The sequence below is a fragment of the Populus trichocarpa genome, chromosome 11 (genome assembly GCF_000002775.5).
Source record: "Populus trichocarpa isolate Nisqually-1 chromosome 11, P.trichocarpa_v4.1, whole genome shotgun sequence".
In the NCBI taxonomy this organism is placed as follows: domain Eukaryota; kingdom Viridiplantae; phylum Streptophyta; class Magnoliopsida; order Malpighiales; family Salicaceae; genus Populus; species Populus trichocarpa.
In genome coordinates this window covers 11,573,630-11,601,198 of record NC_037295.2, presented here as the reverse complement: position 1 = coordinate 11,601,198, position 27,569 = coordinate 11,573,630, and the positions used below count along the sequence as shown (strand labels likewise).

At 34.9% G+C, this 27,569-nt stretch overlaps 1 protein-coding gene across 1 annotated transcript; it reads left to right on the top strand.

Annotated features, from left to right (window-relative positions):
- The first annotated feature begins 1,556 nt into the window (after positions 1-1,556).
- Positions 1,557-27,569, top strand: LOC7471865 (187-kDa microtubule-associated protein AIR9). The gene is given in 38 exon segments (XM_002317309.4): positions 1,557-1,722; positions 2,349-3,160; positions 4,968-5,039; positions 5,127-5,192; positions 5,368-5,439; positions 5,543-5,608; positions 5,728-5,790; positions 5,882-5,947; positions 7,177-7,276; positions 7,466-7,567; positions 8,977-9,209; positions 9,291-9,405; positions 9,769-9,889; positions 9,971-10,146; positions 10,839-10,974; positions 11,309-11,409; positions 11,520-11,567; positions 12,598-12,791; positions 12,899-13,016; positions 13,133-13,260; positions 15,510-15,678; positions 16,231-16,349; positions 16,537-16,705; positions 16,870-16,954; positions 17,085-17,158; positions 17,258-17,377; positions 19,165-19,360; positions 19,451-19,572; positions 19,885-20,092; positions 20,260-20,333; positions 22,187-22,325; positions 22,776-22,954; positions 23,852-24,007; positions 24,183-24,314; positions 25,792-25,850; positions 26,414-26,446; positions 26,533-26,670; positions 27,139-27,569. Coding segments are annotated over 37 exon segments (5,136 nt in total). The 5' UTR covers positions 1,557-1,722; positions 2,349-2,365; the 3' UTR covers positions 27,331-27,569.

The window sequence follows — 27,569 nt, the reverse complement described above, 5'->3', positions numbered from 1 at the left end:
GATAGAAGTGTCAGCGGACCCGATATACATATACTGTGACTCAAACTCTCTATGAAAATAGTCATGCTCTCCAAGAATGTCAGTTTCATAATGTGGCTGCCTAACATTAGAAGGAGATCCGCTACCTCACGTGCGTGACATCCTATGTAAGAGTACCCGTGTTTAATGTGAAATTAGATAAGTTCAATATGCTTTTAAAAAATATCATTATATATTTTAACTTATACCTGTTTTGCCATATAATTGTATTGTCATACGTACATTGTCGAATAATACATATTTTTCTATGATATCCTGTTTTATTGCATATGCCACATCTTCTGTAGCAAATCATCCAACAATAAAACTATTTTTTTTCTCTACTAACTAACTTTAAAGGATCGACAAATTATGAGACACTTATACATATAAAGATTATCATCGACTACTCACATACAATATCATCATGTTCAATCCACTTTGTATGGAAGAATTAATCATTGTCTTAAAATTGCAATCACATACAATCGGTACAAGACAATACTAAAGTTCATCAATTTGACACCTCCAAGTTTTTTCAACATCAATATCATTATAATTTCACCAAATTCCATAACAAATCATTTCTTTCATTTCCACAAATGACATGTCTAAATTACCATTAACAACAAACTACTCCCACCATTCTATACGATACTACTGTTCATATCAGGAATAATAGTGTCACTGTAATGATATAACATAAATATGTTATAAGATATTCTATAAAAAAGAAGCAAATTGAATCCCGATCAATTGAACATAATTTTAACTAAATTACTTTGCCCCAACCTTAATTGCCAAAATTCACAGCAAATTTTCAAAATTTAACGCAACACATGATTTATTAAAATAAATTCATTCGTAATTAATTTAACTTATTTTAATGTTCAACTATATCAAATTAATCTTAATTGATGGTATTCATATCTAATTTATTATTAATTCAACAAACCCTAAATTGAACATAAACCCTAAACAATGATTTTATTTTAATTAAATCAAACACAAATTCATAGCAATGTAATATTGCTTGTAGGACTAGAAAAAAAAACAGGGGCAGATTTTGAATAGAAAAACATTTTGAGATGCTTGCAGACTAAGATAGACTCGATATTTGGGTGTTTTAAGAGGGAAAAACAAGTGATAGTGAGTGTTTTTTAGAGAGGAGAAGGTTGTGAACATTGAAATTTAGAAAAAGAGCCGTGTTTATTTGTGTTTTTTGATTTAATAATTTAAATTTTATGACATGTTATCTTTTATAAATGCAACATCGTAAGTTATTGTATTTTGAAGTGGGGTGTATTTAATTATTAATTTTTTAAAGAGTATAAATAATAATATTTAGTAAATATTATCTTTTAAAAGCATGAAAGAGTAAAAATGTGTAGTTCTTCAAACTTTTTCAAAATAATATTATTTGCTGAGATTTTTAGGTTGCTGTGTCAATTAAAAAAAAAAAAAAATCAAAACTCAGTACTTATTAAACAGCTACAGCCAAACAAGTCTTCTTTTTCAAACAAGCAATCCTGGACCCTCTCCGCCCTCTCTCCTTTTACTTTATTATGCATTACTTTACAAGAAAAAGACACAAAGCAGAAAGCAAGGAAGGTATAGTTCAGTTGTTGGGGGGTTTTACATAGTACTTCTCCATGCTAGCGAAACTTCACTAGCTAGATCTACTTCACCCACCATCCATTCCAAGTAAGTTTCTCTCTCATTTTCTCTACTTGTTTAGTCTGTTTTATTCACATTCCCCCCCCCTCTCTCTCTAAAAGACCAACAGAGAGGATAGGAAGCTTGGATTTTTGCAGAAGAACTTGTATTTTGTGCTAGATCCAAGTTCCACCATTTCAATCCAAGGATACATGTTACTCTTTTAAGACATCTGAGGTTTATCTTCCCCGTTTTTAGCTTGCAAGTTTTCAGTTTCTTTTTTCCAGTTCCCTTTGTCGGCGAACAGTGTTTTGTTGCTCTGTCGATTATCATTATTTTGCTACAAAATAGATTTTCGAAATCGGGAGAGGGGGGCTATTTTGTTGTTATAATAATAATAGTTATTAGTATTATTATATTTTTCCCAAACGAGCAGTGAAGCCGACTCCTTAACCGGAACAATAATGCCCATGTCAGTGGGTCTTGCGTGAAATTTATGAGAGCCCCCCCTCAACAACCCTTCACGGCCCCCGCTTTTACTGTTTTTTTTTGGGTTTCCTTTCCTTTCCAATGTTTCTTAGGTTCCTTATTATTTTCCGGTTTGGGGTGACTTAAAACGTCAACAATATTCATTGTTATGGTATGCTGTCTTGCTGTTGTGGTGGTTGAATCAGGCTACCTTAGCTTAAAAATGGAGGAACCTTTAAGTGACGAGGCGGCTAAAAAGTCTCCGACTTCAGACAAACAGAGGCAGCAGTCGTCTGTTAGCTCAATGCAAATCCCTATGAAGGTTTCGAAAACCACAAAACCTACTATTTCAGCCAATTCCCACCTCTTAACACCAATTGGTTCTATTCGAAAGAGGACTGAACCAAAAAACAGTTCAGATTCAAGTTCAAATGTGACCGCCAAAAACGCATCCTCCTGCAATACCAAGTCAGTTCCAATCGCCAGAAGAAACAGCACTGGAGGGGTTCCTGAGAAGCAACCTGTCTCTTCAACAAAACGGCAGAATACCAGCGGAAAGACTAATGCTGTTTCGGACCCAGTGAGGAGGTCCCTTCCAGAGCTTAGAAGGAGTTCCTTGCCTCCTACAAAACCCATGGTTAGAACTGGTAGTGTTTCCGAGACTAGGAACTCAGTTCCCATGGACAAGTGTTTGAGAGCATCAACTGGGTCAGGTGTAAGTAGGCTGGAGAAGCCTTCAGTTAAGCCAGCATTGCCAGCCTCTTCTTCTTCTTCTTCTTCCAGAAGGGTTATTTCCACATCAGTGGACAGTACTGCCAGTAGCATGAGCAGGAAGAAGCTTTCTTCTCCATCTGCTACGTCCCCTTCTATTTCTAGTGGTTTGAGAGCCGGGTCCCTATCAACTTCTCGGGATAGGAGTTTCAATTTGACTGGACGGAGAAGAGCAGGTGCTCCTGAAAGCCACGATTCTCACTTCATTGCTCTTCCACTGGTGGAAACTAAAGCTGGCGATGATGTGGTAAGCATGCTATTCATATGCTCTCCAAAAACCCGAGGCATGCTATTTTTTTTGGATGTTCTGGTTTAGTCATTTTGTTGACCACAGAACGAAGCATTTAGGGTAATGGTCCTGTTTTCTGCCACGTTTCTCATCTTTTGAACCTCTGCATTTGACTTCTCTGTCAAATATACCATGTAGCATGTTCAATCTAGTATGCGCAGAGTAGAGGACAATGACATGAATTGTTTTACATTTCGTATTCAATTATCTTGATATATGGAAATCAATAATGTGTCCATTAGTTCCAAAAACGAGTCAATGCATTTCCTTATTTCTAATTTTTGACGTCCATTTTTATCTCTTCTCTAAGTGAAGAAATATACCACCATCCTTTTGTAGTTCTAGCTGAAAAAAAGGAAAAAAAAAAGAGACTGGATTTGTCAATGGTGCATTTTGTTTGATGGACATAAGAATTAAACACTCAGGTTTCTTTTTTAGATGCCTATCCAATCATAACTGCTGAATCTTCTTTAAAGTTATGAGCTGGAATTAGTTCATTTGACATTGTGGCTATCTGTTATACTCGAAGTTGTTAAATACGAGTTCAAGATTGGAGGTGAGGCATTTCAGTTCGGTACTTGTGATTATTAACCATCATTATCTTAGTGCACCCCTTGTATCTTGAAAAGAAAAGGGAAATCGAAAACACACTATGTATATCATTGCTGCAGGTTGCTATCATAGGCAAATACCCTATAGAACACCAATCTCCTTTCTTGGTTTGTAAATGCTTCACAATATTCTGAGTCTTGATAGTCATATTAATCTTGAGTATGAATACTGAAAAGAAACAAAACTGTAGATTTGTAGAAAATGGATTGGTTACAGTTCTTTAGTGGAGAAAGAAATAATTATTTATGCGTGTTCTTTTAATAAGCAGTTCAAAATAAATAGATGGATAATGATGCTAGAGCCTAAATATTTGTGTAACATTCAAGTTTTGCATCTTTAAGAAAATCTTTTATCTTACAAAATATGGACCTTGTTTCTTGTATTGTTAGAAGAAACTTTGGGGGTGTATGTTTGTTTTTTTTTTTTGTAATGTATTTACTGTTTTCTAGATTTTCTTATGTCTTTTTGTGTAAAATGTTTTACAGAAAATTGGCCAAGGTGAAATGTTTCACAGACAGCCTATATAATTAATTCAATTGCAGTGCAATGTTTTCAATTCATTAAGTTCCATAATGTATTTTCTCAATTCACAATTTTCCTCTTATGTCATCATCTAACTATTTCAACCTCATTAGAATATATGCTCAATGTACAATATTTCAAGGGAAAAGACTTTACATGTAAATATTTTATGCAAACCAACACCCCCTTGTTGAGAAAAAGGATTATCAGAATTGAGAGAGGAAAATGCTGTGCATATAAAAAAATCATTCTAAAACTCCATGCAAACATATCTGGCAAGTAATAGATGGTGAATTGTGGGCCACACAAGCGTTAGATGATTGGTTAAGCATTTGTTTGAAAATTTGGTGTGATTTGTTTGTATATATAGCCTTGCTGTTTGAGATATCAATTAGTCAGATACCAGTTTTTGTCTTCATTCTGAAGGTTTAGTAAATATTCTTGTGACATGGTGATGTGATGTGGTTGATTGACATTCAGAACCCTAAAGTCCATGAGCATTTCGCATACTCTTAACAATTCAATGTGTACTTCACGGCAAGCTTGACTGTTGCTGCTTATATTTTCCTTTCACCATTTCTGATTTTGGTATTTGCCATTTTTTTTGTGAATTTTTTTCCTGTTGCATCAGAGATTGGATCTTAGAGGACACAAAGTACGTAGTCTCAATGCTAGTGGGTTGAACTTAGCCCAAAATTTAGAGGTAAACATGTACTATCCAGATGTTTTGGTTCTTATATATGCCAAACTTGTGAATAGAGAATGTTTAACTGATACTTTTGTGTGATAGTTTGTTTATCTTCGAGACAATCTCCTTTCTACATTGGAAGGAATTGAGATACTGAAGCGTGTGAAGGTTTGTTTTGTGTTTCATCATGATTCCATTTCTTATTACTACTCTACTTGGCCATTTTTCACAGTAAATAACTTTTGAATTAGAAAAATTCAAAACGTACTAGAATTCTGCTTTATGCATGTCCATTTTCAAACAAAAGAAGCTTAGTAACTGATTAACAATGCTGTTCTACCAGGTCCTTGATTTGAGTTTCAATGAGTTCAAGGGGCCTGGGTTTGAACCTCTTGAGAATTGCCAGGCCCTTCAGGTTTGTTTCTCATGTCCAGTCATCACGGAAGTTTCATTATTATAATAGACTATAGCTTGTGATGGTTTATTTAACAAGGTGGCGAAATATCTATTACCTGTAGCAACTCTATCTTGCTGGGAATCAAATCACATCACTTGTAAACCTTCCTCAGCTTCCTAACCTGGAGGTAAGCCTTTAAATTGTTGCAGCCTTGCTGATCGGCTATTGCAATTCATGATTGATAATGGACTTCTATATCCGCACGCAAAAGTAATTATGGTTTGATGTCTTGCTTTTCATTTTAAGTTTCTTTCGGTCGCTCAAAACAAGTTAAAGTCTCTGTCAATGGCAGGCCAACCTCGACTACAGGTGTTCATGCTGTCTAATAATACTCCAGCTTATTTTAAATTCGTGATTGAATCACCATCTTTAATGTTTTCACCTTCTTTTACTTCTTCAGGTGTTAGCTGCCAGCAAAAACAAAATAACAACTCTGAAGGGTTTCCCGCACCTACCATCCCTCGAGGTTAGTTTTAAGTTCTTTAATTCTGCCTTTTAACTTCTGGAGACGCATAGTTGCTGAACTAGTCTTGTATTTTCACATTCTTTACTGCCATGCTCAATCAATTTTGAAGTCAGACAGACTTGCCTACATCAGCATTAACCACATTGATGGTACCATAAAACTAGCTACAGTAGTAAGAACCTAAAAATTTGAGCTCAAAATATAAACAAACGAGAGATAGCTTAGACCCATCCTTCTAGTCCTAGAGATAAAACTTCTGTTTCAAATTGTTCATTTTTGTTCAAATTTTTGCTATCAATTCAAACAAAAGGTGATCAATTTAGGACTGTTGGAGGCATTTTGGTCAAAAGGGTTGTTATTATTGATTTGGAATTGAATTGAACCTTGATTGGCACTTGGGGGTTGGCCAGCTGTGGAGGAAGATCACAATGTCAACTTGTTGAAGGTGGTTCTATCATGCCTGTTTGACTGCATATGTGCTGTCATTGAAAAGGTTGACGTCTAAGGTGATACAGAGGTTGACAGTGAAGATGAGGGTGGCAGTGGAGGTCTTGGTGTAGAGAGAGGCAGAATGGAGTCAGAGGGAGGGAGTTTTGACTTTAGAATTGTATGGTTGTTTTATCTTGTAGTTTAGGAGAGAGAGAACATAGGAGGAGGGAAAGAAAGAGTGGGAGGGGGGGAATGGTTGCTGCAAGGAGAAGGGTTCCAAGGGTTAATTTTATATTGGGACATCTTATTTTTTTTTTGGTAATTTCACTAACAGAATTACTGGCCTTTTTTAGCTGTGGGTGTAACCTTTAATATGTGCAACTATAGGGATTAAGTATAATCTTGGTCAAACCATAGAATGCTCAGGGTAATAACCTTTTTTTTTTATACATCTTTTACTTTGTTAAAAAAATAATTCCTCATGCTCAAGAATGTTTAAGGTTAATATGCCCTAGGGTTAGAGACTAATGAAATCTGTTTCAGTGGTATTTGGACTTGGGAGTAGAAGAAACTACAGAAATATTTTCATTTGCGTTCATCTTTCTGCCAGCATAGTCTGAATTCTCTTGGATCGACATGCAGTTAGAATATTTTTCATCTTCTGTACACATATTTATCTTACAATGATGTAAGAGTTGGAGACAAATATTTGATGCATTGATGACATATTAATGAAAACATGTTTCATTTTCTTAAACCCCCAAGAAGATACATATTTTTAATATTGTAATGTGCTGCAGCATTTGCGAGTGGAGGAGAATCCTATACTTAAGATGCCTCATTTAGAAGCCGCCTCGATTTTGCTTGTTGGTCTTACCTTGAAAAAGTTTAATGATAGAGGTATTCTTGGCATGTTTCGAAATGCCTTTATTCAAGATTGAATGATATGTCTGCTCCTTATATACAACAAAACATGCATCTGCATTTTCTTTCAAATGCCTTTCTTCTTCTTTTTTTCTCCACCTTGAAAATAGAGTACTCACTTTGTTACTTTTTTTCATTGTATTCTAAACTTGGAAATTCTGATAGATCTTTCCCGGGAAGAGGTTGCAATTGCAAAGCGTTATCCAGCATGCACGGCATTGTGTATTAGAGATGGTTGGGAGCTTTGTCGCCCTGAGAATGCAGCAGGTATTCATTTTGCAAAACACACTATATTGGTGCTTGGTTTGGACTTTGAAAACTACATCAAATAAATCACCACATCTCTAGCGATGTTGATTTTTTCTAGCTCAGTGGAGAAGCCCCTATGGTAGATGCTTGCTTTATTTAGACAATGATCTCTTTCTCTTGCTTAATTTGTTCTAGGATTGCGTAGTTATTAATTAGTTGCACGTGATTTTTGGTGGGTATTAAATTTTTTATCTTATTTTCCATTTGCTAGCTAATTTTGTCTGTTCAACTCCGTATTAGATTTTTTTTTTTAACTATTTTCTTGAGGTTACATTATAGTTAAATGTTCATAAAAGTTCCCTGTGCTACTTTTTCTGCCTTCTTTCTTGGTGCTGTTTCTCTCATCTTATCTTTCTATCATCTCTGCTCTGATTCTCCTATTCTTGTTCTCCATCACCGAATGCTTAATTACTGTGATGATGGAGGCCATGCCTTTGAAATCAATAACTGCAGGCATTATGACCTGAATGTGGACATGCTAATTCATGTGCTTTGTGCATGTGCACATGAATTTTTACAAAGTTTTTGATGAATAAAAGTTAACGGGATTTATTAAATTAGTTACAAAGGTGGTAGTTGCTATTTCTAGGTTCAATGCATGCCATGGTACTTCATTCCACCTTTATTACATGTGAGCATCTAAACAATAGAAATTGCAATACGGATTCAGTAATATTCCTCGCCAACAAAAGATTGTTCCACATGTCAATAGTGCGTGCTACTGACAAGTATCATTCAAATAAGTGAGATATGATAATTTTCCCTTAAATTTCCCTAAATGGGAACAATACCTTCTCCATGCATTCATGTCCACCTCAATTACACCTGCCATAAATTTCACAGCTTCAAGCACCAATTCCATAAGCATTTATCTGACTCACAGATTAAGCAACAGAAGGTGATTGACAAATATGGCTGCTACTTACACAACAAACACCAGTCAACTTACTGTTATATTATATTTGTATCAACATAGTGAGAATCCTTCTTAACCACCACTCTCAGCCTAACTATCACAAAACCAACCATAAATAGATATATGCTGTTTAGCACCTCTATCTAGTTCTTGTTTTGATTCTTTGATTGCATTGTGAGGACTACTGAGCAGGCAATGTATCAGGTTTAGTACATAGTTAATGAGTTCATGTTGAGGAAATAGCTGGACCACCAAAGACTTTGAAACATATAAGGCAACACAAGCAAGGGCCACATTACGAATCTCCACTGTCATGTTATGTAACACAATGTGAATATTAGGCTGCTGTGACTTGTGAAGCTATCTCACAACAAGTAATTATAGTTGATCTTGCCAATCATGAAGGTTCCTTGGTGAAATTCTTAACCTTGAACTGTGGTCTGCTGAACAGACTCCACTTTTCACTTTCTGTATGAGCAATGGAAAGAGCATTTCCCTCCTGGTTATCTGCTCAAAGATGCGTTGGTAGATCAACCTTTCGAAGGAGATGCTTGCCACTGCCACTTTGTTTTTGTTCAAGACAACAATCTAAGTGCCGCTCCACAGTTAGTCTTAAAGTATCAATGGTTTGTGGGAGAAAGAGCACTTTCAAGCTTTGCTGCCATTCCTGATGCCACTGGAGAGGTAATTGATTCATGTCATATATAAACGTTTGAGCAGATATCTTCATCTTATGCTATGCTGATAGTATCATATGATGCTTAGGTATACTGGCCAAAGCATGAAGACATCGGTAAATTTCTGAAAGTGGAATGTACTTCCGTAATGGGAGAAATAGAGTATCCTCCTATTTTTGCCCTATCATCATGTGTTTCACCCGGTATGTTTTGTTCTAATATATTTAAATGAATGGTTGATATTGAATAAGTTGCTTGTTAATTTAGCTTCTAAGTTATCAACATGTTATTTTATTGTTAGCGGAATAAATTTATAATTTGTAATTATTGATTCACATCAAAGTGGCTTTACATCTACAATAGAAAAGCCCTTTTAGAAATGAAGAAACAGACAAATATACATGCAAACATTCAAGGAATTGTAGGTTCTGATATTCTCAGTCAAAGAGAGTATGGTATAAAATACATGATGACTTTTCCTTCAACCTAATTTCTTCCCAACCTTTTCTTCAACCATGTAACTTGCGTCATACTGTCTTTTAACCTCACCTTTTCATCTTATAAAGGAAATGGAATTCCAAAGGTTGTGAACCTTGAAGTGCAAGGAGAGTTGGTGGAAGGAAATGTTATCAAAGGCTATGCTGGGATTGCATGGTGTGGTGGAACTCCAGGGAAAGGTGTTGCTAGGTAAGATTGATAACGTGGTTGTAGGATATACACATCCAAGGTCAAAATATGCAATTTAACTCCACCATTGCCTTTTTTCAGTTGGCTGAGGAGAAGATGGAATAGTAGCCCAGTGGTTATTGCAGGGGCAGAAGATGAGGAGTATTGTTTAACTTTAGATGACATTGATTCCAGTTTGGTTTTTATGTACACACCAGTCACAGAAGAAGGCGCCAAAGGGGAACCTCAATATAAATATACTGATTTTGTTAAAGCAGGTGTGTAGGAGATGAAATCCTTGATTAGTTAGTGTACGAGCTGTTTTCTCTTCAATTTCTTATTGTTTATTCTAGATGTTTATGAATTTCCTATTTGAATTTATGCTTGGTTCCCCTTTATCAGGGAAACATCCCAAAGAAATATCTGTTGGGAAAAGGTTGACCCACCCCAAGACTTATAGTGAATTTAAACAGAATGAGTTTCCTGTGATCAAGCGTTTTAGCATCCATGACAATTTATTTTCTTTGTTCTGAAGTTTTTATTGGTGCAACTCTCTGAACTTTCTTGTATAAAATAAAAGTCAATTGAAACTTACCATTTGAAACTTAGTATGTTCCTTGAAAAGGCGAGGAAGTAATTTTTCATTTATTCAAATTCAAAGAATGAACCTGAAAATCAAACCTCCTTTTAGCATGAGTGATGAGATATCCTCCTATTTTGCATGAACAACTCTTTTACGCTCAACTCATAATTAATTCAATAATGGATGCAACCCTCTAGGCTCAAACAGTTGACTTGGGAATTTAGTTAAAATTTCATAGAAAACTCAGAATGTTTGTTCTCATGCTCTGAATTTTGACTTTATTGGGTAGTCATATCTGCTATATATTTGCTAAATATTTTCACCATTTATTTTTAAATGCAAATAGTATGGCATTGGATACTGAAGGATTGTGTTTCATTGTGACAGCACCTCCATCGGTCAGCAATGTTCGAATTATTGGAGATATTGTAGAAGGAAATATCATTAAAGGAGTTGGGGATTACTTTGGGGGGAAAGAGGGCCCCAGCAAGTTTGAATGGTTACGGGAGAATAAGAATACTGGGTTAGTGTGCTCAATATCTCATAATCTACCTCTGTTTCTTGGAAAAAAAAGAACTTATTCTCTTGAGTTTGTTTTTTATTCTTGTTTTTAGAGGCTTATGCCTTGCTCACTTTTATGCAAATAGCATTGCATATACAAGGCCTTCTTTTCTCCTTGTATGTTTTCAATTTGGGTTTGGATTTTTTTTTGTGCTCGACTTTTCATGGTTTTCATTTAGACATTTGAGTTCATTTGTTTTTTTAATTGTGGATTCTAAGAGATACACATTTCATGGACTCTTTTTTGATAGAAGTTATTTCAATCTTCTTGGCTGTTTTTATTTTTTATTTTGTAGAGATTTTGTATCCATATCAACTGGTACATCTGAGTATGCCTTGACCAATGAAGATGTTGGACGATGCTTAGCTTTTGTATATTCACCCATTAATTTTGAAGGTAGGTCCATTGCCCTTTTTGTTGTTGAAATTATAAGAAACATGTTTTCTCATCATCTAGATTTCTGATAGATTATATTTACGTAGTATAATAGTTAGCATTCTTTGCAGGACAGGAAGGGAAATCTGTTTCAATATTTTCTCACCCAGTGAAGCAAGGTAGATTGAAATGATGCCAACATGTTTTCACTTTTTTATTTCTTGTGCTAGGGGGCCCCGGAGGCATTGTTATGCTTCCTGGTTATAGTGAAAATGTCTGATAGATTTGAAGCTCGTATCAGTTGGCAAGTAATGGGTCTTTTTCTAAATTAAATTCATTTTTGAACCTCTTGCAGTCTGTGGTAACCCTAAATCAACATAACTGAAGCACATGTTAGTTTTAGTAAATATAAGAAAGTAGATTCACTTTTACTCATGCAAATGCCAACTAGTCAATGACTCAGCATAGTTTTCAAGTTTGTCCTACTCAGGGAAATCACGATCATGGGAAGTGAAATTTGTTTGTGGCACTAATCTTAGTTTCTTTTGCTATGTATGCCATTCTTCTTCTTTAATTTGTTTGTTTCGTTCAGTTGTGTAATACATCAGCTTTAGTGGCCAAGGTAGGAAAACTTTCAGTGTACTTTCACTGTTTCTTTCTTTCTCAAGCCATTCTGTTTAAATGTCAAGGGTGTGTGTGTGTGTGAGGGTGTACTTTTCCTCAAATGAAAATCCAATTAGTGATGCACCAGATATTTTAGCAATAGTAGGGGCACTGTTGCCTAGGTGGCCAATTTTATTGTTTGTTTCTCTCTCTTTATTCCTGCCATTTCTATTCCATGTCAATGGTTGCTTGTTATCCTAGTCAAGTATTATCCTCATTAAAAAATCAAAATAGTTGCTCCTCTATCAAGTTTAGAGTCTTAGTTGTTTATCATGTCCACTGAAAAATGTACAATTAGTTCTTTATAAGCGTGCTTCATCAGTATATACTCTTCAAATATGGTATGGTCTTCTAGATTCTATTCTCGATAACAACGATACAATGAGCTTCATTGAATTCCTTGCATTATAGTTTTCTTCCATTGCTAGTAATATTTATTGCAGTATTTTGTTGTTGGTATCTTTGTAATGTTTTTGCAGTTTTATCGTGTTGCATAAAGTTTCTGACTCCCATTGGTTGTGATGGTTTTGTTTACCCCAAATTCAGCACCTCCTAAAGTAAAGAATATAAAGATAATTGGTCATTTACGGGAAAACAGTAAGGTCACTGTAACTGCTACCGTTACTGGAGGAACTGGAGGAACTGAAGGTTCTAGCAGAGTTCAGTGGTTTAAAACAAGTTCTTCAACATTGGATGGTGAGAATAGTCTTGATGCATTGATCACAGCAAAGATTGCAAAGGTGGGTAAACCTGTATGTCTATATATGTACACAGAAATAATGGGCCAGTGTCTCCTCTTCTTTTATTTTTGTTGGATGTTCATAGTTGAACTTTTGCCTTAATTTAGGCATTACGAATACCTTTAGGAGCAGTTGGTTATTACATTGTTGCGAAATATACTCCTATGACTCCAGATGGTGAATCTGGTGAACCAGCATATGCTATATCTGAAAAAGCAGTTGAGAGTAAGTAAATCCTTTTCCTCTGCCTTGCTAAAGATTCTTGAATATGTTTTTGACACAAGGTAAAGTTCTGGTTTGAAATTCACATAATCTACATGTTATTTTTCCACATGTTTCAGCTCTTCCCCCAAGCCTAAATTTCTTATCAATTTCGGGCGACTACACTGAAGGTGGAATATTGACAGCATCATACGGTTATGTAGGTGGTCATGAAGGGAAAAGTGAATATAATTGGTTTCTTCATGAGGTAAATGCTTAAATCTAATCCATGTGCGCTACAACTTCAAATTTTTTGTCACATTAGTTTCTTTTTCACTTGTTTAGACCTGTCTTCTTAATGATAATCAGATGAAATTAAAGTTTTGTTAACATGGTTACTTCAAGAGATTCATATTTCTAACTTTCATTGCTAGCATACAAGAGATGTTGCTTTGACAATCATTCTACTGAAATCATTTTTGTATTTGATGCTCTTGTGGATAACCCACACCCATGCAATGAAGATTTTCCTTCATGATATCCTTCTCTTATTTCCATGAATAAATTCTTACACTCAGGGTGTGTTTGGTTTTGGGTTAAAGTTGGTCAACCTTGAAATGGGGGTTAAATGTTAACCTATAGGGGATGGGGTAGCAAAATTTTTGAGAGGGGAAATAATTTCGAAGTTTGACATTTTTTTTTCTTTCCAAATTCAAATTCCATTCCCTTTTTTATGCACACCCAACAAATGGATCCTACCATTATTTATTATTGTTTTATTATATTTATTTTAATATCGATTTAAAAATTATTGGGTCCCACCATTACAAGTAGTTTTTACACACCTACCAAACATCTTTAATACCTTACCTTTTAACCAATTTCTTGGATTCTTAACACTTATCCCTTGGTACTTAACCCCTTAACATTTAACCTCCATTTTTTAACCCCAAACGAAACCCAGCCTAAAACCAAAATGAAAAATCATTTGCTATTTGAAAAATAGAAGATTTTTATTGATCTATAACAATATTTTTCTGTAGGTTTTAGTTTATGCATATTTACATATTGCAGTCTTGGTGGATATTCTTACTTTTCCTTACTCATTACAGACTATTTGGTTTTTTTTATTATTTTATTTGAAAGAAAAAACATTGCCATTTTTTTCCATGTGAGGTCGCATTGTCCAGTAGAAAATTGGACACTAGAGGTTCCAAGAGGCTTTCTGAAATAGGTTTTTTTCCTCCCTTTTATGTGGGGTAACGGCTCATGCTGCAAGGTGTAGCCTTTTTTATTTAACTATCTGCTATTTGTGATTCAATTTTTCAAGTCATTTTTTTGCATCTCTAGAGAAATAGATAGGATATCAAGAAGTTAACCATTTGAGTCTTAGCAAAATATGTTCAAATTATTAGTATTCATTTTTGTTTTGCTCTTATGTCATTTGGAATATGTATCTTGGAACTTTAGCTTGTTTAATGTACCAAATGGTTTTCTTGTATCTTCTATCAACTTTTTTTCTAGTCTTGACATCCATTTTATTGCTTTTTTTTTGTATCAAGTATATTTGATTATTCCATTGTTTAGAAACAACAATCAAGCCTCAAACCCAAGCTAGTTGGGGTTGGCTATTTTAGTGTTGTCAAGAGGCGCTCGCCTAGGCAAGGCAAACCACAACACCTTTATTAGTTTCAGGCGATGGATTTCAATGAAGCATTGCCTAAGCGAGCGCCTGATTGAAATACTTTTTTTTTTCCTGTTGGATTTGTTTTTTACTAATTTATGTTTTGACCTATTTGTCCATTTTTAAATTTACCACAAGAAACAACTTAGGGGTATTTTTGTAAAAAAAAACAAAGATTAGTGTAAAAAAAGAATAAAAAAATCATTAAAGTGAGAGGGAGACATACAGTCAAAGAAGGGCACTTGAAGAGAAACATAAGCCAACTTTGCGTTGAATAGAGTCAGAGAACAACACAAGTACAAATGAGGAAGTTTTTGAAGATTAATGAATAATGATGATGATTTTAAGTTTGCCTTGTAATCTATTTGGCTACTTACTGCAGACCACTTTAAATTATCCTTTTTTGTTTTAAGGGTGAAAAATATAACTTTATATGACTATGTCATGGTATTGTATATTTTCTTTTGATTTTCTAATGATCTAATCTTAATTGGGAAGATATATATTTTAGATTTATTTTATATAATATAATATATTATACTATAATATTGTACACATTTTTTAATCTATAACATATTGCCTTGATTCATTTGGGCGAGCACCTCAAGCATTTTACAGGCTTGGTGCCTTTTATCGCCTTGTCTTTAACAACACTGGGCTATTTGTATTCCTTTGCACCATTCCATTCGATTATCCCACTGTTTTGAAACTGGGTAGTAAAGAGTTGAGTGTTTTAGTTTAAAGAAATAAAATTATCGAGTGTGTCTAATGCCTGTTTTTTTATCCAAGAATTGCACTTAAACTAACTTTTCAGTGTTGTTTGGAATTTTCAGTTTGAAAGAGACAATGGAACCTTGATACTTGAGGGTTCTGGAGTTCTTCGGTATTGTGTTACTAGAGATGCAATTGGTAAATTCATATCTTTTCAGTGCATCCCAGTCCGTGATGATGGAATAGCAGGTGAGCCAAGAACTTGCATGGGGGTGGAACGCATTCGACCAGGTGATTTTCTTGTCTCAAGTTTATATAATTTTGCTTGCTTGTAAGTGTGTGAACCAAGAATAGATGAAGCTGCAAAACGTTGCAATTAATGTAAATCACAATATAAAACTAAAGTTTATAAGCAAAGCCAATGATTTGTTTTTTTTTCCTTCTTAATTAGCTCTTTCCCTTAAATGTTTATTGGCATTGAAGTAGATATTAGGCACAATTCCACCACTACTTTTTGTTGATATTAATTTTCAAATAAATGGAGGGATTAGGTTTTGAATTCTTGACATCTAGGTTAAATGGACTTGTACTATATATATAAAAAATTAACATGAAAGTTTAAGTTGTTAAGTGAAGGTTGAAGATAAATTTTGAATCTTAAGAAAGTTGTATTGAAAGCATATTAGTTTCTTGTGGTTTAGGTATTTCTATGGACTAGCTATCTGTTGTGAATGCTTACCAAGACTTGTGTGTTTAAACTGGTTTGTGCTGTCTGCATGTAGCTAGTTATGTTGTTTATGTTTCAAACTTATTTCTTTATGAGAAGTTGTCTTTGATGATTAGGAAGTCCAAGATTGCTTTCTCTGCAAATAGTTGGAAATGCTATTGAAGGAACTTCACTAAGCGTTGACAAAAAATACTGGGGAGGTGAAGAGGGGAATTCAGTTTTCTGCTGGTTTCGGGTACTTTTTTCTTTATGCATGTATGGACTTAGTAATCTTCTCATATTTTGAAGGCGAATTGCCATAGTTGCTTGTGACATAGTGTAGCAGAAAGGAGGAACATCACTTACTGGTAGAATTGGCATTTTTCTGCTACATCTGATTGTTGACTGCTTTATGCTTTATTCACCAAGCTATTCTTTTACAGAGTAGTTCAGATGGTGCTCAAATTGAAATTCAAGGAGCCAATACTTCGTCATACATGCTTTCAGTTGATGACATTGGCTCCTTTGTCTCGGTTTCATGTGAGCCTGTGAGAAGTGATTGGGCTTGTGGTCCTACCATTTTTTCTGAACAGATTGGACCTATTATACCAGGTATGTGATGTCCTTTCCATAGTTGCTACCCTTTTTCTTTGCCGTGTTTCTTTATAAGCTTCTGAATTATGCAGTTTTTGAGATTTAATCTCCTCTATTCCATCATGTAATAGTTGACTCAGTAAGGTCTGGTTTTGTGATTCTATCTTTAAAATCTTGCACAGGTCCTCCAACTTGTCAGTCATTGGAGTTTCTGGGATCGATGATGGAAGGACAACGTTTGAGCTTTGTTGCATCATATAGTGGAGGGTGAGAATTCTAGTGAACAAGATGTCCTTTTCTTTTATTGGCATTAGCAACCTATTGTTTTACTGAGTGCTGGAATGTCTAAGCCTGTTGTAGTTGTTTCTCATGAAATTAAAGCCTTTCTATGATTCAGAGAGAGAGGGAATTGCTTCCATGAATGGTTTAGAGTGAAAAGTGGTGGTATCAGGTAGAAATTAAGTGTGGATGGTAAGTATCTGTGAAGCAACATGAAATATGATGTTTTACCAATTCGATTTGTCTTCTTGGAATTACTAGATTAGAAAATATCTTCTCAAAATGTTGCAGAGCATCTTGATTTGACTTTAGAGGATGCTGGACAATGCATCGAACTTGTTTACACTCCAATTCGCAAAGATGGTATGAAAGGAAGCCCACGGACCATATTATCTGATGTGATTGTACCTGGTGAGTCATACTTTCATAATTCAGAAAATATAAGACACAACAATAATCTTTTTGTGGACCTCAACTTCTCTGAAAATTATTGCCTAAAATAAAATAAAAATTACTGTAGCTTTTGTTTGTCTAAAAAAGATCTTTGATTCTGATTGGACTGCCCACATTGTTGTTATGAACTTATGATTGCTTAATAATTAGATTACTTTAGGGGATATGACATGACTCTCTAGCAGGAATTTTTCCTCATGTCAAATTTTACTCGGGGATCGAAATTAGTACCGGAAAGCTGCACTTGAGGGAAAGCTTTGGGAGGACACATGGATTGAGTTTGAGTTGTTTTGGATTGTTATGTATCATTGTTGTCATGCTTGCATGATAATTAGGTTAAGAAGGTCACAGTTTCAAAAAGCATGTGCCTTTACATTAACTTCTGTGAATCTAAATTAGCACTCAAAAGGTGCTCTTGATGGAAAGCTTTGGAAGGACATAAATGGATTTGAGTTTGATTTGGTTGGGGTTGTTATGATACACTTATCATCAGCTTTGTGCATGTTACTTAATTCAATTTTTTTTTTGGAAAAGTTTAAGTTGTATAAATCCAAAAATAATTACAAGATACAAGGGGTATACCCAAAGTAGTACAAGTCTGAAGACCGGATAAAGAGACCATAAGGTCAAAACAAAGAACAAAGCTAAAACAACAAGAAAACAAAGCAAAAGCTAAAATAGAGACATCTGGTCGACTGGTTTCTGGGAAATCCAGAACCGGTTGACCAGTTAAACAAAGAAAAGCCTAGGAACCGGTTTCTGTCCGACCGATAGATGATTGATTGAAAAAGATTAAAAACCCAAGATGATGCAAGACATATTTGAAATTTCTGTTCTAGGAAGGATTTGTGGTGAGCTAGGGTTTGTTGTTTGTAGAATTAGAGTAGCTTAGAGCTTGTTTAGAAAGAAATAAGGAGAAATTAGGCTGTGAACAGTGATCCGTTACTGTAGCAGCATTGCTTTTATGCAAGAAAGAAATAGAATTACGAGAAAATAGAACAGAGAGTGAAAATGTAGTATCCCTCATTTATAGAGATTAAAACTCCTTAAATGATCAGGATTTCTAATCCTTACTTGACTAGGACTGAAACTAAATAGGAATACTCTATTAAAGACTAAGCTTACAAAATAACCCATGACATAAGACTCCAAATCCCAAACATAGAAATCTACCAAGGACACTATCGTTTTTTTTTTTACCAAAAGACCTCCTGGTTGAAGAAGAATTGCTTAATGTAGCTTTGGGTTTCCAAAGTGGAGAGTGTTTCTTTAAGAATAACATAGCTACTTCATCACAATGGTTGGTGAGTTTAATGTTTTAAATTCCTAAACTTCTGGAAAATCAGCCAAAATCTATATCAAAATAGATTTTCTTGTAATTGAATGCTATATGTGATGCAACTGTTCGTGTTTCTTAAAGATAGACACACATGTCATTGTTCTGTAAAATGTCTTATGGGAACTCAAAAACATATTTCACAGGGGGTTTTGGTACTCAGGTCTTATTGGTTTGTCAGTGGCGTATACTACTTGGATGCATGCTTGACATGACAAAGTGCATTTGCTAATGTGTTTATAGTTGCCCCCCCTCCTAGATGCACTGCTTCATTAGATTCCTGATTGAAATTATTGAATCTAATTGACATTTTGGTGTTTTTAGCACTGATTCTAATCTAGCATTTTCTTCTATAAAATTTCTATCACACTCAAATTTGTCTTATTCTATATTTACTCTTTTTAAATAGCTGATCCAGTGGGATTGGAACTTGTGATTCCTAATTGCTACGAGGACAAGGAGGCCATCCCACAAAAAACATACTTCGGTGGACAGGAAGGTGCTGGAGAGTACATTTGGTTTAGAACAAGGGACAAGCTAAATAAATCTGAATTGTTGGATATATCAAATGCTGGTGATGATGATCTTATATGTGGTAAAACCTTGTAAGTAACTTGTATAATATATTGGGTTCAAAGAGTTGAGAAAGTTCATCTTAACCATGAATTTCTGAGACTGATGTGCACTCGTGGCAGGGCATATACTCCATCAATTGAAGATGTTGGAGCTTATTTGGCTCTGTACTGGCTGCCTACTCGTGCAGATGGCAAGTGTGGAAAGCCTTTAGTCACAATTTCCAACTCTCCAGTTAACCCTGGTATTCATTCATAAATTTCAACTTCATATGTTCTTTGACAACAAAGACCTATCTTGTTATGCAAGGCTATAGATAGTCATAGACCTTCCATAAACATCATCACAGGTGCATGCATTTTGGAGTTCTGTTAATCTTGTGATGAACCTATTTGGCCACCTTTTGAACCACAGTATGGTTGATTAAATTGAATTACATGTACTCCATTATACCAATCCATGGTCTGGCCCAAGTTATGCCAAGAAGCTGCATTTGTTTAGTTCTTCTTTTCCTTAAATTAGCTCATTAAAAAGTGGAATTGATATCTTGTGGCAGCTCTTCCAGTAGTTTCTAATGTTCATGTGAAGGAGCTGTCTTTGGGTGTTTATGCTGGAGAAGGAAAATATTTTGGTGGGCATGAGGGATTGAGCCTCTTCAGCTGGTATAGAGAGACAAATGAGGGAACAATCATTCTTATTAATGGGGCTAACTCTAGAACGTACGAAGTCACAGATTTGGATTACAATTGCTGCTTATTGTTTGGGTAACTGTTCTTACTCTTTTTTACCATCCCATCTAAGTTCCTCAAGTTTAAACTTAGTTATCTATTGATGTGCCAAACATTTGAATATTACTCTAGAATGATTTTCCAGTATTCCTTTGGTTCATAAGGCTATGTGTGCAATAAACATGTCCAAATTTTTCTCATAGGTACACACCTGTTCGTTCAGATTCAGTAGTAGGTGAGCTTAAGTTGTCCGAGCCAACTAACATCATTCTCCCAGGTGTGTAGTCTCTTTTGGGAAAGAATGGGGAATATGATTTTGCATTTACTTGCTAAATAGCGAGCACTTTTTTTTTTTTTACTGTAGATGAGCTGTATAAATTGGACTAGCTGATCTTATCACTTATTCATGCGCCCCCCCCCCCCCCCGGAAACTCTTCAGTGGTGTTGTTTTCTGTATTCTTGTAGATCAAAATGCTGCAAATTTCTGTCCAAATGTTATGTTACCTTAAAAACATTAAATAGAAATGAAGGTGGGTAATATTATCGTTCACAAGATTTATATTATCTCAGTTTCCCTGTTTTTTGTGTAGATGAAGAGAAGCCTTGAAAGGTAAATTAGAAAATCATGGGAGGGAGTGTCCTAGATTTATGAGCTCTTTTGATTTCTTTACTATTCCTGAACAACTACCTCTAGTCAGCAGGATCTAGCCTATCATTCACAAGATTTATATTATCTTAGTTTCCCTGTTTTTTGTGTAGATGAAGAGAAGCCTTGAAAGGTAAAATAGAAATTCATGGGAGGGAGTGTCCTAGATTTATGATACTGTGCTCTTTTTGATTTCTTAAACAAAGTTACGTGGAATTGAATAAAGAAGTTACTATTCCTGAACAACTACCTCTAGTCAGCAGGCTCTAGCCTTTGCCTTGTGCTCTAATTATCTCATTCTACAACTCACAATTTTAGGTGAGTTCTGTTGATGAATATATCTTCTGTGAAACCAAACCATACTCTGTATGGATTCAATTCAGTCAACCTGAAGTCCAAACTAGCTGGGAATGTTGGGGGAGGTGTGGAAAAGGATAGAAGCATGAGATTGTACTTTGATCTAAATTAGGCAGTGTAAGATTGTATCCTTTTTTGGGTTGTGTTCATAAGTTGAATTGGGAAATGGGAGATTGCTTTTTATTAGAAATTTGGATTTTGTCCTTATTTTAATGGGAAAATCGTTGATGGCATTTACTAGGATTTTGATTCCTATTTATTCGAGTTTAGGGTTTTCATTAGAGTGCTATAAATACTTGCATGATGATCCCTGTAAAATGGATCCACAACGAAATCTTTCCTTTTACTTTTTCAACTTTTTTCCCTTGTTTTCCAAGAATCTGATGTAACTCAGAAACCTTCAAACTTTGCTCTTGTTGCTTGCAAGATCGTCATGTACTCAAGTGGTTGAATTTCCTCATGACAATCAAGATTGTCATTATCATTGTTCAAAAACTTTTGTAGTAACTCTTGCAAAGGTTTTGAAGCTAGACCTGCCTTCCGAGTAGATTTATGTTTACATCAAATTATTATTTCAACCTAGTCAATAAGACTAATTCTCGAGAAACTAGAGCTCATGAAATTAGAAAGACAATTGGCTTTACTATGTTAAAAAGCAGGATTAGTAATGTTACCACCAACAGTTTTTGAACAACCATGAAAAAATTGTCCTAATTTCTTGAGCTTTGGTTTCTCATGAACTAGCTTTTTTGGCTAGTTAGAGTAATAAATTTATCTAGACATAAGTCTATCTAGAAGACAGGTCTAGCTCCTAAACCCTTGCAAGAATGATCCATGTGCGTAGCCATTCCTCTTTCCAAATTCTTATCGAAGCTCTTACTTGCAAGGTAATTTTGTTGAACATGGCATATAGTACTTGTTTGCAGACAGATGTGACCTTATATATCTGTCCCCCTTCTTTGATTCTTTGCTTTCCTTGCTGCATTACATTCTTCTCTTCCACCCTGTTGCTATTATTGATACAGTTGCTGAACATTATATATGCTATGATCTATTGTATACTGCGTTGTGGCTACATCTCCTTGGGAGCATCATGCAAATTAAACTATATTTCTTATTTGTCCCAGAGCTTCCACAAGTGGAAATGGTTGCTCTCACAGGAAAGGCAATTGAAGGTGATGTACTTACTGCTGTTGAAGTGATCCCGAAGAGTGAAACCCAAAGAAATGTTTGGAGCAAGTACAAAAAAGAAGTCAAATACCAATGGTGAAATGCAAAATTCTCTTTAGATTTTTTTTTCCCTGTTAGATTTCTAATAATAACTAGTATTGTTAGGCATTCTTTCCCTATATCCTTAGCAAAATTTTAAAGTATATTTATGAAGGGTCAATGCAATTGAAGTGTTTTAAACTTGTTCATATTACAACAGCAACATGTATCTAACCCGATTTTCTTTTTACTGGAACCAAAATTTGTATGTAGGCAAACATTTTTAAATCATTTTACTTCTGTTGGGAATCTGAATGAATAGATGCTAAAACACTTTGGTATACTTTCTGGTTATTGGTGAAATGACATGCATAACCATTAGATGGCTGGTTTCTGTTTCAGAATATGGCATGTATGCAATGAAGTCAGAAATATTTCCAGTCTCTTGAATTTCATCACAAGTCCTTAGCTATTGTCATTCTCTCATTTGACACAAAGATGCTGCAGGTTCTGTTCAACAGTGACAGGGGATGGCTCTTTTGAACTCTTGCCTGCGCAGCACTCCTGTTCTTACAAGTTGCAGTTAGAAGATATCGGTAGACGCTTCAGATGTGAATGTATTGTGACTGATGTCTTTGGAAGGTTGAGTGAACTAGCATATGCTGAGACTGCTGCTGTGTTGCCAGGTCTTTTGCTTTAAACTGTGTTTTTTATCTATTCAGGGGAAATTATTTCATATTTTAATCTATCTCCATCAATTTGATTTCAAAATTTTGTGTCACTCCATGAGATGTATGTACTTATTCTGATGGGACATGGTTTTTAAGTAACACACTCCATTTTCTTGATTCAATTTTTCCAAATTTAATATTTTTTTGACATTTTGGCCAACTATGGATGTCTATTTCTGAACTGACTATTAATCACATGTTGCAAATGTTTCACTTATGCTTGGATATTTCCTCGTTCAGGTTAAAGTCGCCTGTTTAATCTAAATGTTTTGAAAGTAGTGTTATATCGCTCTCTCTCCACTCACAAACACACACACACACACTAACACTAGGGATATCTGTATTTTTTACTAAATTTTACAATATTAGAGGAAGTTTTTTTAAGTCATGATAAAGTAAATCTTGCTATTAATGTAACATTTACCATGGATTATCTAAGATCTATCATAGATTCACACATCTGTTAGTAAAATAATTAATAAAAGGGTGAACCTTTTATGTTTGTATATATATGTGTGCGTGTCTATTTCTTTATGTGTGTGTATATATGTGTGCGTGTCTATTTCAAACTATCCCATTATTTTGGAGAGCATTCACACCTGAACCTAATGTCCCTTTTTATTATCTATTGCATGATTTTACAAATAGTTGTTTTTCTTGGATTTTTCATTGATGAAAGTTTCTGTTCTTTTCTTTTTGTTGACATGTTCGTTGCTAAGATTTTATTGTACCTGCTGCTATTGGCAATTTTTCTTGAATGCCTAACACTTGATTGCATTCTTATATTATTTGGTATTTGTTCTCATGAACTCTTCTTCTTGTTTAAGTAATTGATATATTGATTGATTTTAGGGATTCCTAGAATAAATAAGTTGGAGATTGAGGGTAGGGGTTTTCACACCAACTTATATGCTGTTAGAGGCATTTACAGTGGAGGAAAAGAAGGCAAAAGTAGAATTCAATGGCTTAGATCAATGATTGGTAGTCCCGATCTAATCTCCATTCCAGGTATGACAGCTGAAAAACCATTAAATTGTTATATAAAATGCTGGAACCATACACTCAAACAAAAAGCTCCACATGGACATATTTGTTGACAGTAATCTCTTCATTTAGTTTCATTGCTGGTGGTGGGTTCCACTCGAATGTTGTATTTGACTTGGAAAATTATTTGATCTTGTAGGGGAGGTGGGAAGGATGTATGAAGCTAATGTTGATGATGTGGGGTACAGGCTGGTGGCAATTTATACTCCTGTGAGAGACGATGGTGTTGAGGGGCAACCGGTGTCTGCATCAACAGAGTCAATTGCAGTTGGTATGCTCGAATTCCCTCTGCTACTTGTACTTCTCCTTTCCCACTGTTTATTTTAAACAATTTAGCAAATTGTTGTTGGTATAAAATCAATGTCACCTAAACAGGTTCAGCAGGGTTTGAATTTTTACAGTTATCTAATCCCTCTGATTCTAGCCTAAACCCTAGAAGGAACTGTGGAACAATACCCAACCAAAAGAGCACTAGTATCTGTGTGAAACAATGTCTAAAATAGAGATTCCTTATATGTAATTAAGTGAAATTTTGAGAAAAGAAGATAGAAAGTCATGGTTTTAAAACAGGAAGAACATAGGTTGGTTCGGATGAAATTTATGTTACTATAGTTGATATTTTATATGAAATTAATTTGTTTCTTATCATCAACTCAAGCTCAATAACAATCATGTATTTTATCTTTAGCTTTGGGAATAAGTGATGTTTATTAGAACGATTGGTAATTAAAAAAAATAATAAATCCTTCCTTTTAAGAGTTAAATAAAGTTTGCTGCAATTGAGCTTGCCATAATTCTGTTGAAATTTCTCCGTTGATTTCTGAATCATAGTATTTATGTTTCAGTAATTGTCATGAAGGTGTAACTTTTTTATTGGGTATTTAGGTGGTAGAGTAGTGAACATCTCATTTTTTAAATATATAGGAAGCAAATTTCCAGAAATTTTACAAAATCGAGACTAGGATTGGGAACTTGAAAAGCGAAGAGATTAGGGAAAACAAAGTAAAGAAAAAGAGAGGGTTCGAGTTTTTTAGTTTGTATATATCATGCTCTTTCAATTTGTCTTTTTTTTTTTGGAAAATAGGATCTAATGTGCCTTGCTTTTATGAAGAAAAGATTTAGGAAGTGCCTTGTTGAAAAAGAAATGGAAATTAAAAGATTTCCTGGTTGAACTCTGCTGGACACCCATCTTATAGTATTTGCCGCTTGGTTCAACTTTAGCTGATTGGGCTTTGAGCAAGCCTGGCATTGCAAGTTTCATGGCGGATCAGTCATGTGACATGAAATCATCCAACATTTTTTTTTGGTTCAACAGAACCTAAGACAGGTTTTGGACTACACAATGGGGTATCTCCTTCCATCTTTAAATCCCACAAGCCCTTCTATTACTTGGACTAGAGCACTCCAAGTGGAAATGGCCACTGGGTGTTCTTTTGGGGACAAATTGCAGTGAACTTTAAAATCTTAAATAATGTATTGATTAAGAAATGAGTTGTGTGTGTTGAATTTGATGTATAAACAGACAAGATTTGACTTGCAATTCTTTTGTCCTGCTCCAAGGACAAACCCACAGGAAGCTTTATGAATGGGTTTTCATGTCCATGTCCTACCTTAGTTTCGTTTAGTTTTTCCCCACTCACTTATGTGAAATACCTTCTCTAATTATGATTAATCCTGTATAATCTCTTAAGTTTTTTGATTGTCTGTCATCAATTTCCCCCCCTGATTTTGGCATGATTAACTTTCAGAGCCTGATGTTTTTAAAGAAGTTAAGCAGAAGATTGAACTTGGATCTGTGAAGTTTGAGGTGTGTATATTTTAAGTATTGTGATGAATATAATTTCCTCTATACTAATTGATTTTTGGTGCTCTTGGTATAGTTGCTGATGTTCCTTGTACATCTTCAGTTTTGTATTTGTTGAATTTATTGTAAATTATGCATCTCAGAATGCACCAAACTATACTTTCATGTAAAGAATAGTATTTCAAGATTGTTTCTTATATAGTTTTTGTTTTTCTTTTTAACTGAAGCTGTTTTTGGCCTCTTTTCTGTTGAGTTATAAAGGTTTGGTGGAGGTGTTTTGAACATACATCTCATGTTCTAGAACTCTTTTAATTGGAAGGGAGAAGGATAGGAGGATGAATTTTGACTTCTGTTCTTTTGGGTTTTCTCTGTGAAAGTATGAGAGAGATGCTTGCCTGAATTACCATGTTTGCTATTTTTGTTTGGTTAAGATCTAATATATTATTGCTTGTCATGAAAGGACTGCTTGAAGATGACAATTGCAATAGTCTTGACTGTCCAAGCCAGCTCATTTTTGTGTATTCTCTTACATTATTCAAGAACTGACTGCAAATCTTTGTATACAGGCATTATGTGACAAAGACCGTTCTCCAAAAAAGGTTTTTCCATGTCATTGCAATTTTGAGGTTAAAGTTGGAATGATAAAAAAAAATATAGCATTTTATTGTTACTGTTAATATTGCAGGTTCTTGGAGAGGGTAGTCTTAGTCTTGAGAGAAGAATACTAGAAGTTAATAGGAAACGAGTGAAAGTTGTGAAGCCTGGTTCTAAGACTTCTTTTCCAACTACTGAAATTCGTGGAAGTTATGCTCCTCCCTTTCATGTGAGTTTGTGTCTGAACTTTAATAATTTTGTATACACCTTGCTTACTTTGTTCCGTGGCATACAGTATTATTCCAAACTTGTTTCTTATCATGATTTCAAGAAGGAATTCGTTTTAGGTTTTCATTCAGTCTAATCGCATACCAATTTTGCTTTAAATTATCAATTCAATGTCAACTTTAACCAACATTATACTATAAATGTAGAAGTACTGACAGTTTGGTAAATGAATTTAGAAGTACTCTGATGTGGTAAAAATAGAAAATTGCCCCGGTTTTTGTCTTTTTCAATGCATCTCACTTTATGTTGCTCTCTTCCCACATCACAATAATGTTTTTTGCTCACAATTTATTTATTTAGCTTTGTCAATAATCAGAGCTTAAACTTAAAGCACTTTTAGTCCACTTATAGTTTGCTTTTCCCAATCTTATTACTACCAGAAAAGCTAAGGTTAAAGATATTTTTTCAGGTGGAGCTTTTCCGAAATGACCAGCATCGGCTTAGGATTGTTGTGGATAGTGAGAATGAAGTAGACCTGATGGTCCACTCGAGACATTTGCGGGATGTCATCGCTCTTGTGATTCGAGGCTTTGCTCAGCGATTCAATAGCACATCCCTCAATTCTTTGCTCAAAATAGACAATAACTATGGTGTAAAATGACTTTGCATTTATGCATAGGTTTTTAGTTATGTGGGCGTCCACTCATCTGTCACGCCCATTTCACTTTCGTTTTTTCCTCTTATTAGCTGTGGTGCCTGCATGTATTTCAGAAGTATTTTGTAGAAAATATAAGGGTGAGGTGTTAAGAGATTTGTTGACGATGAAATCAAGTTGTTTACCTTACATTTTGATGTATGGTTTCGGACTAGGCGTTCAGAATAAAATAGTAGTTCACAAAA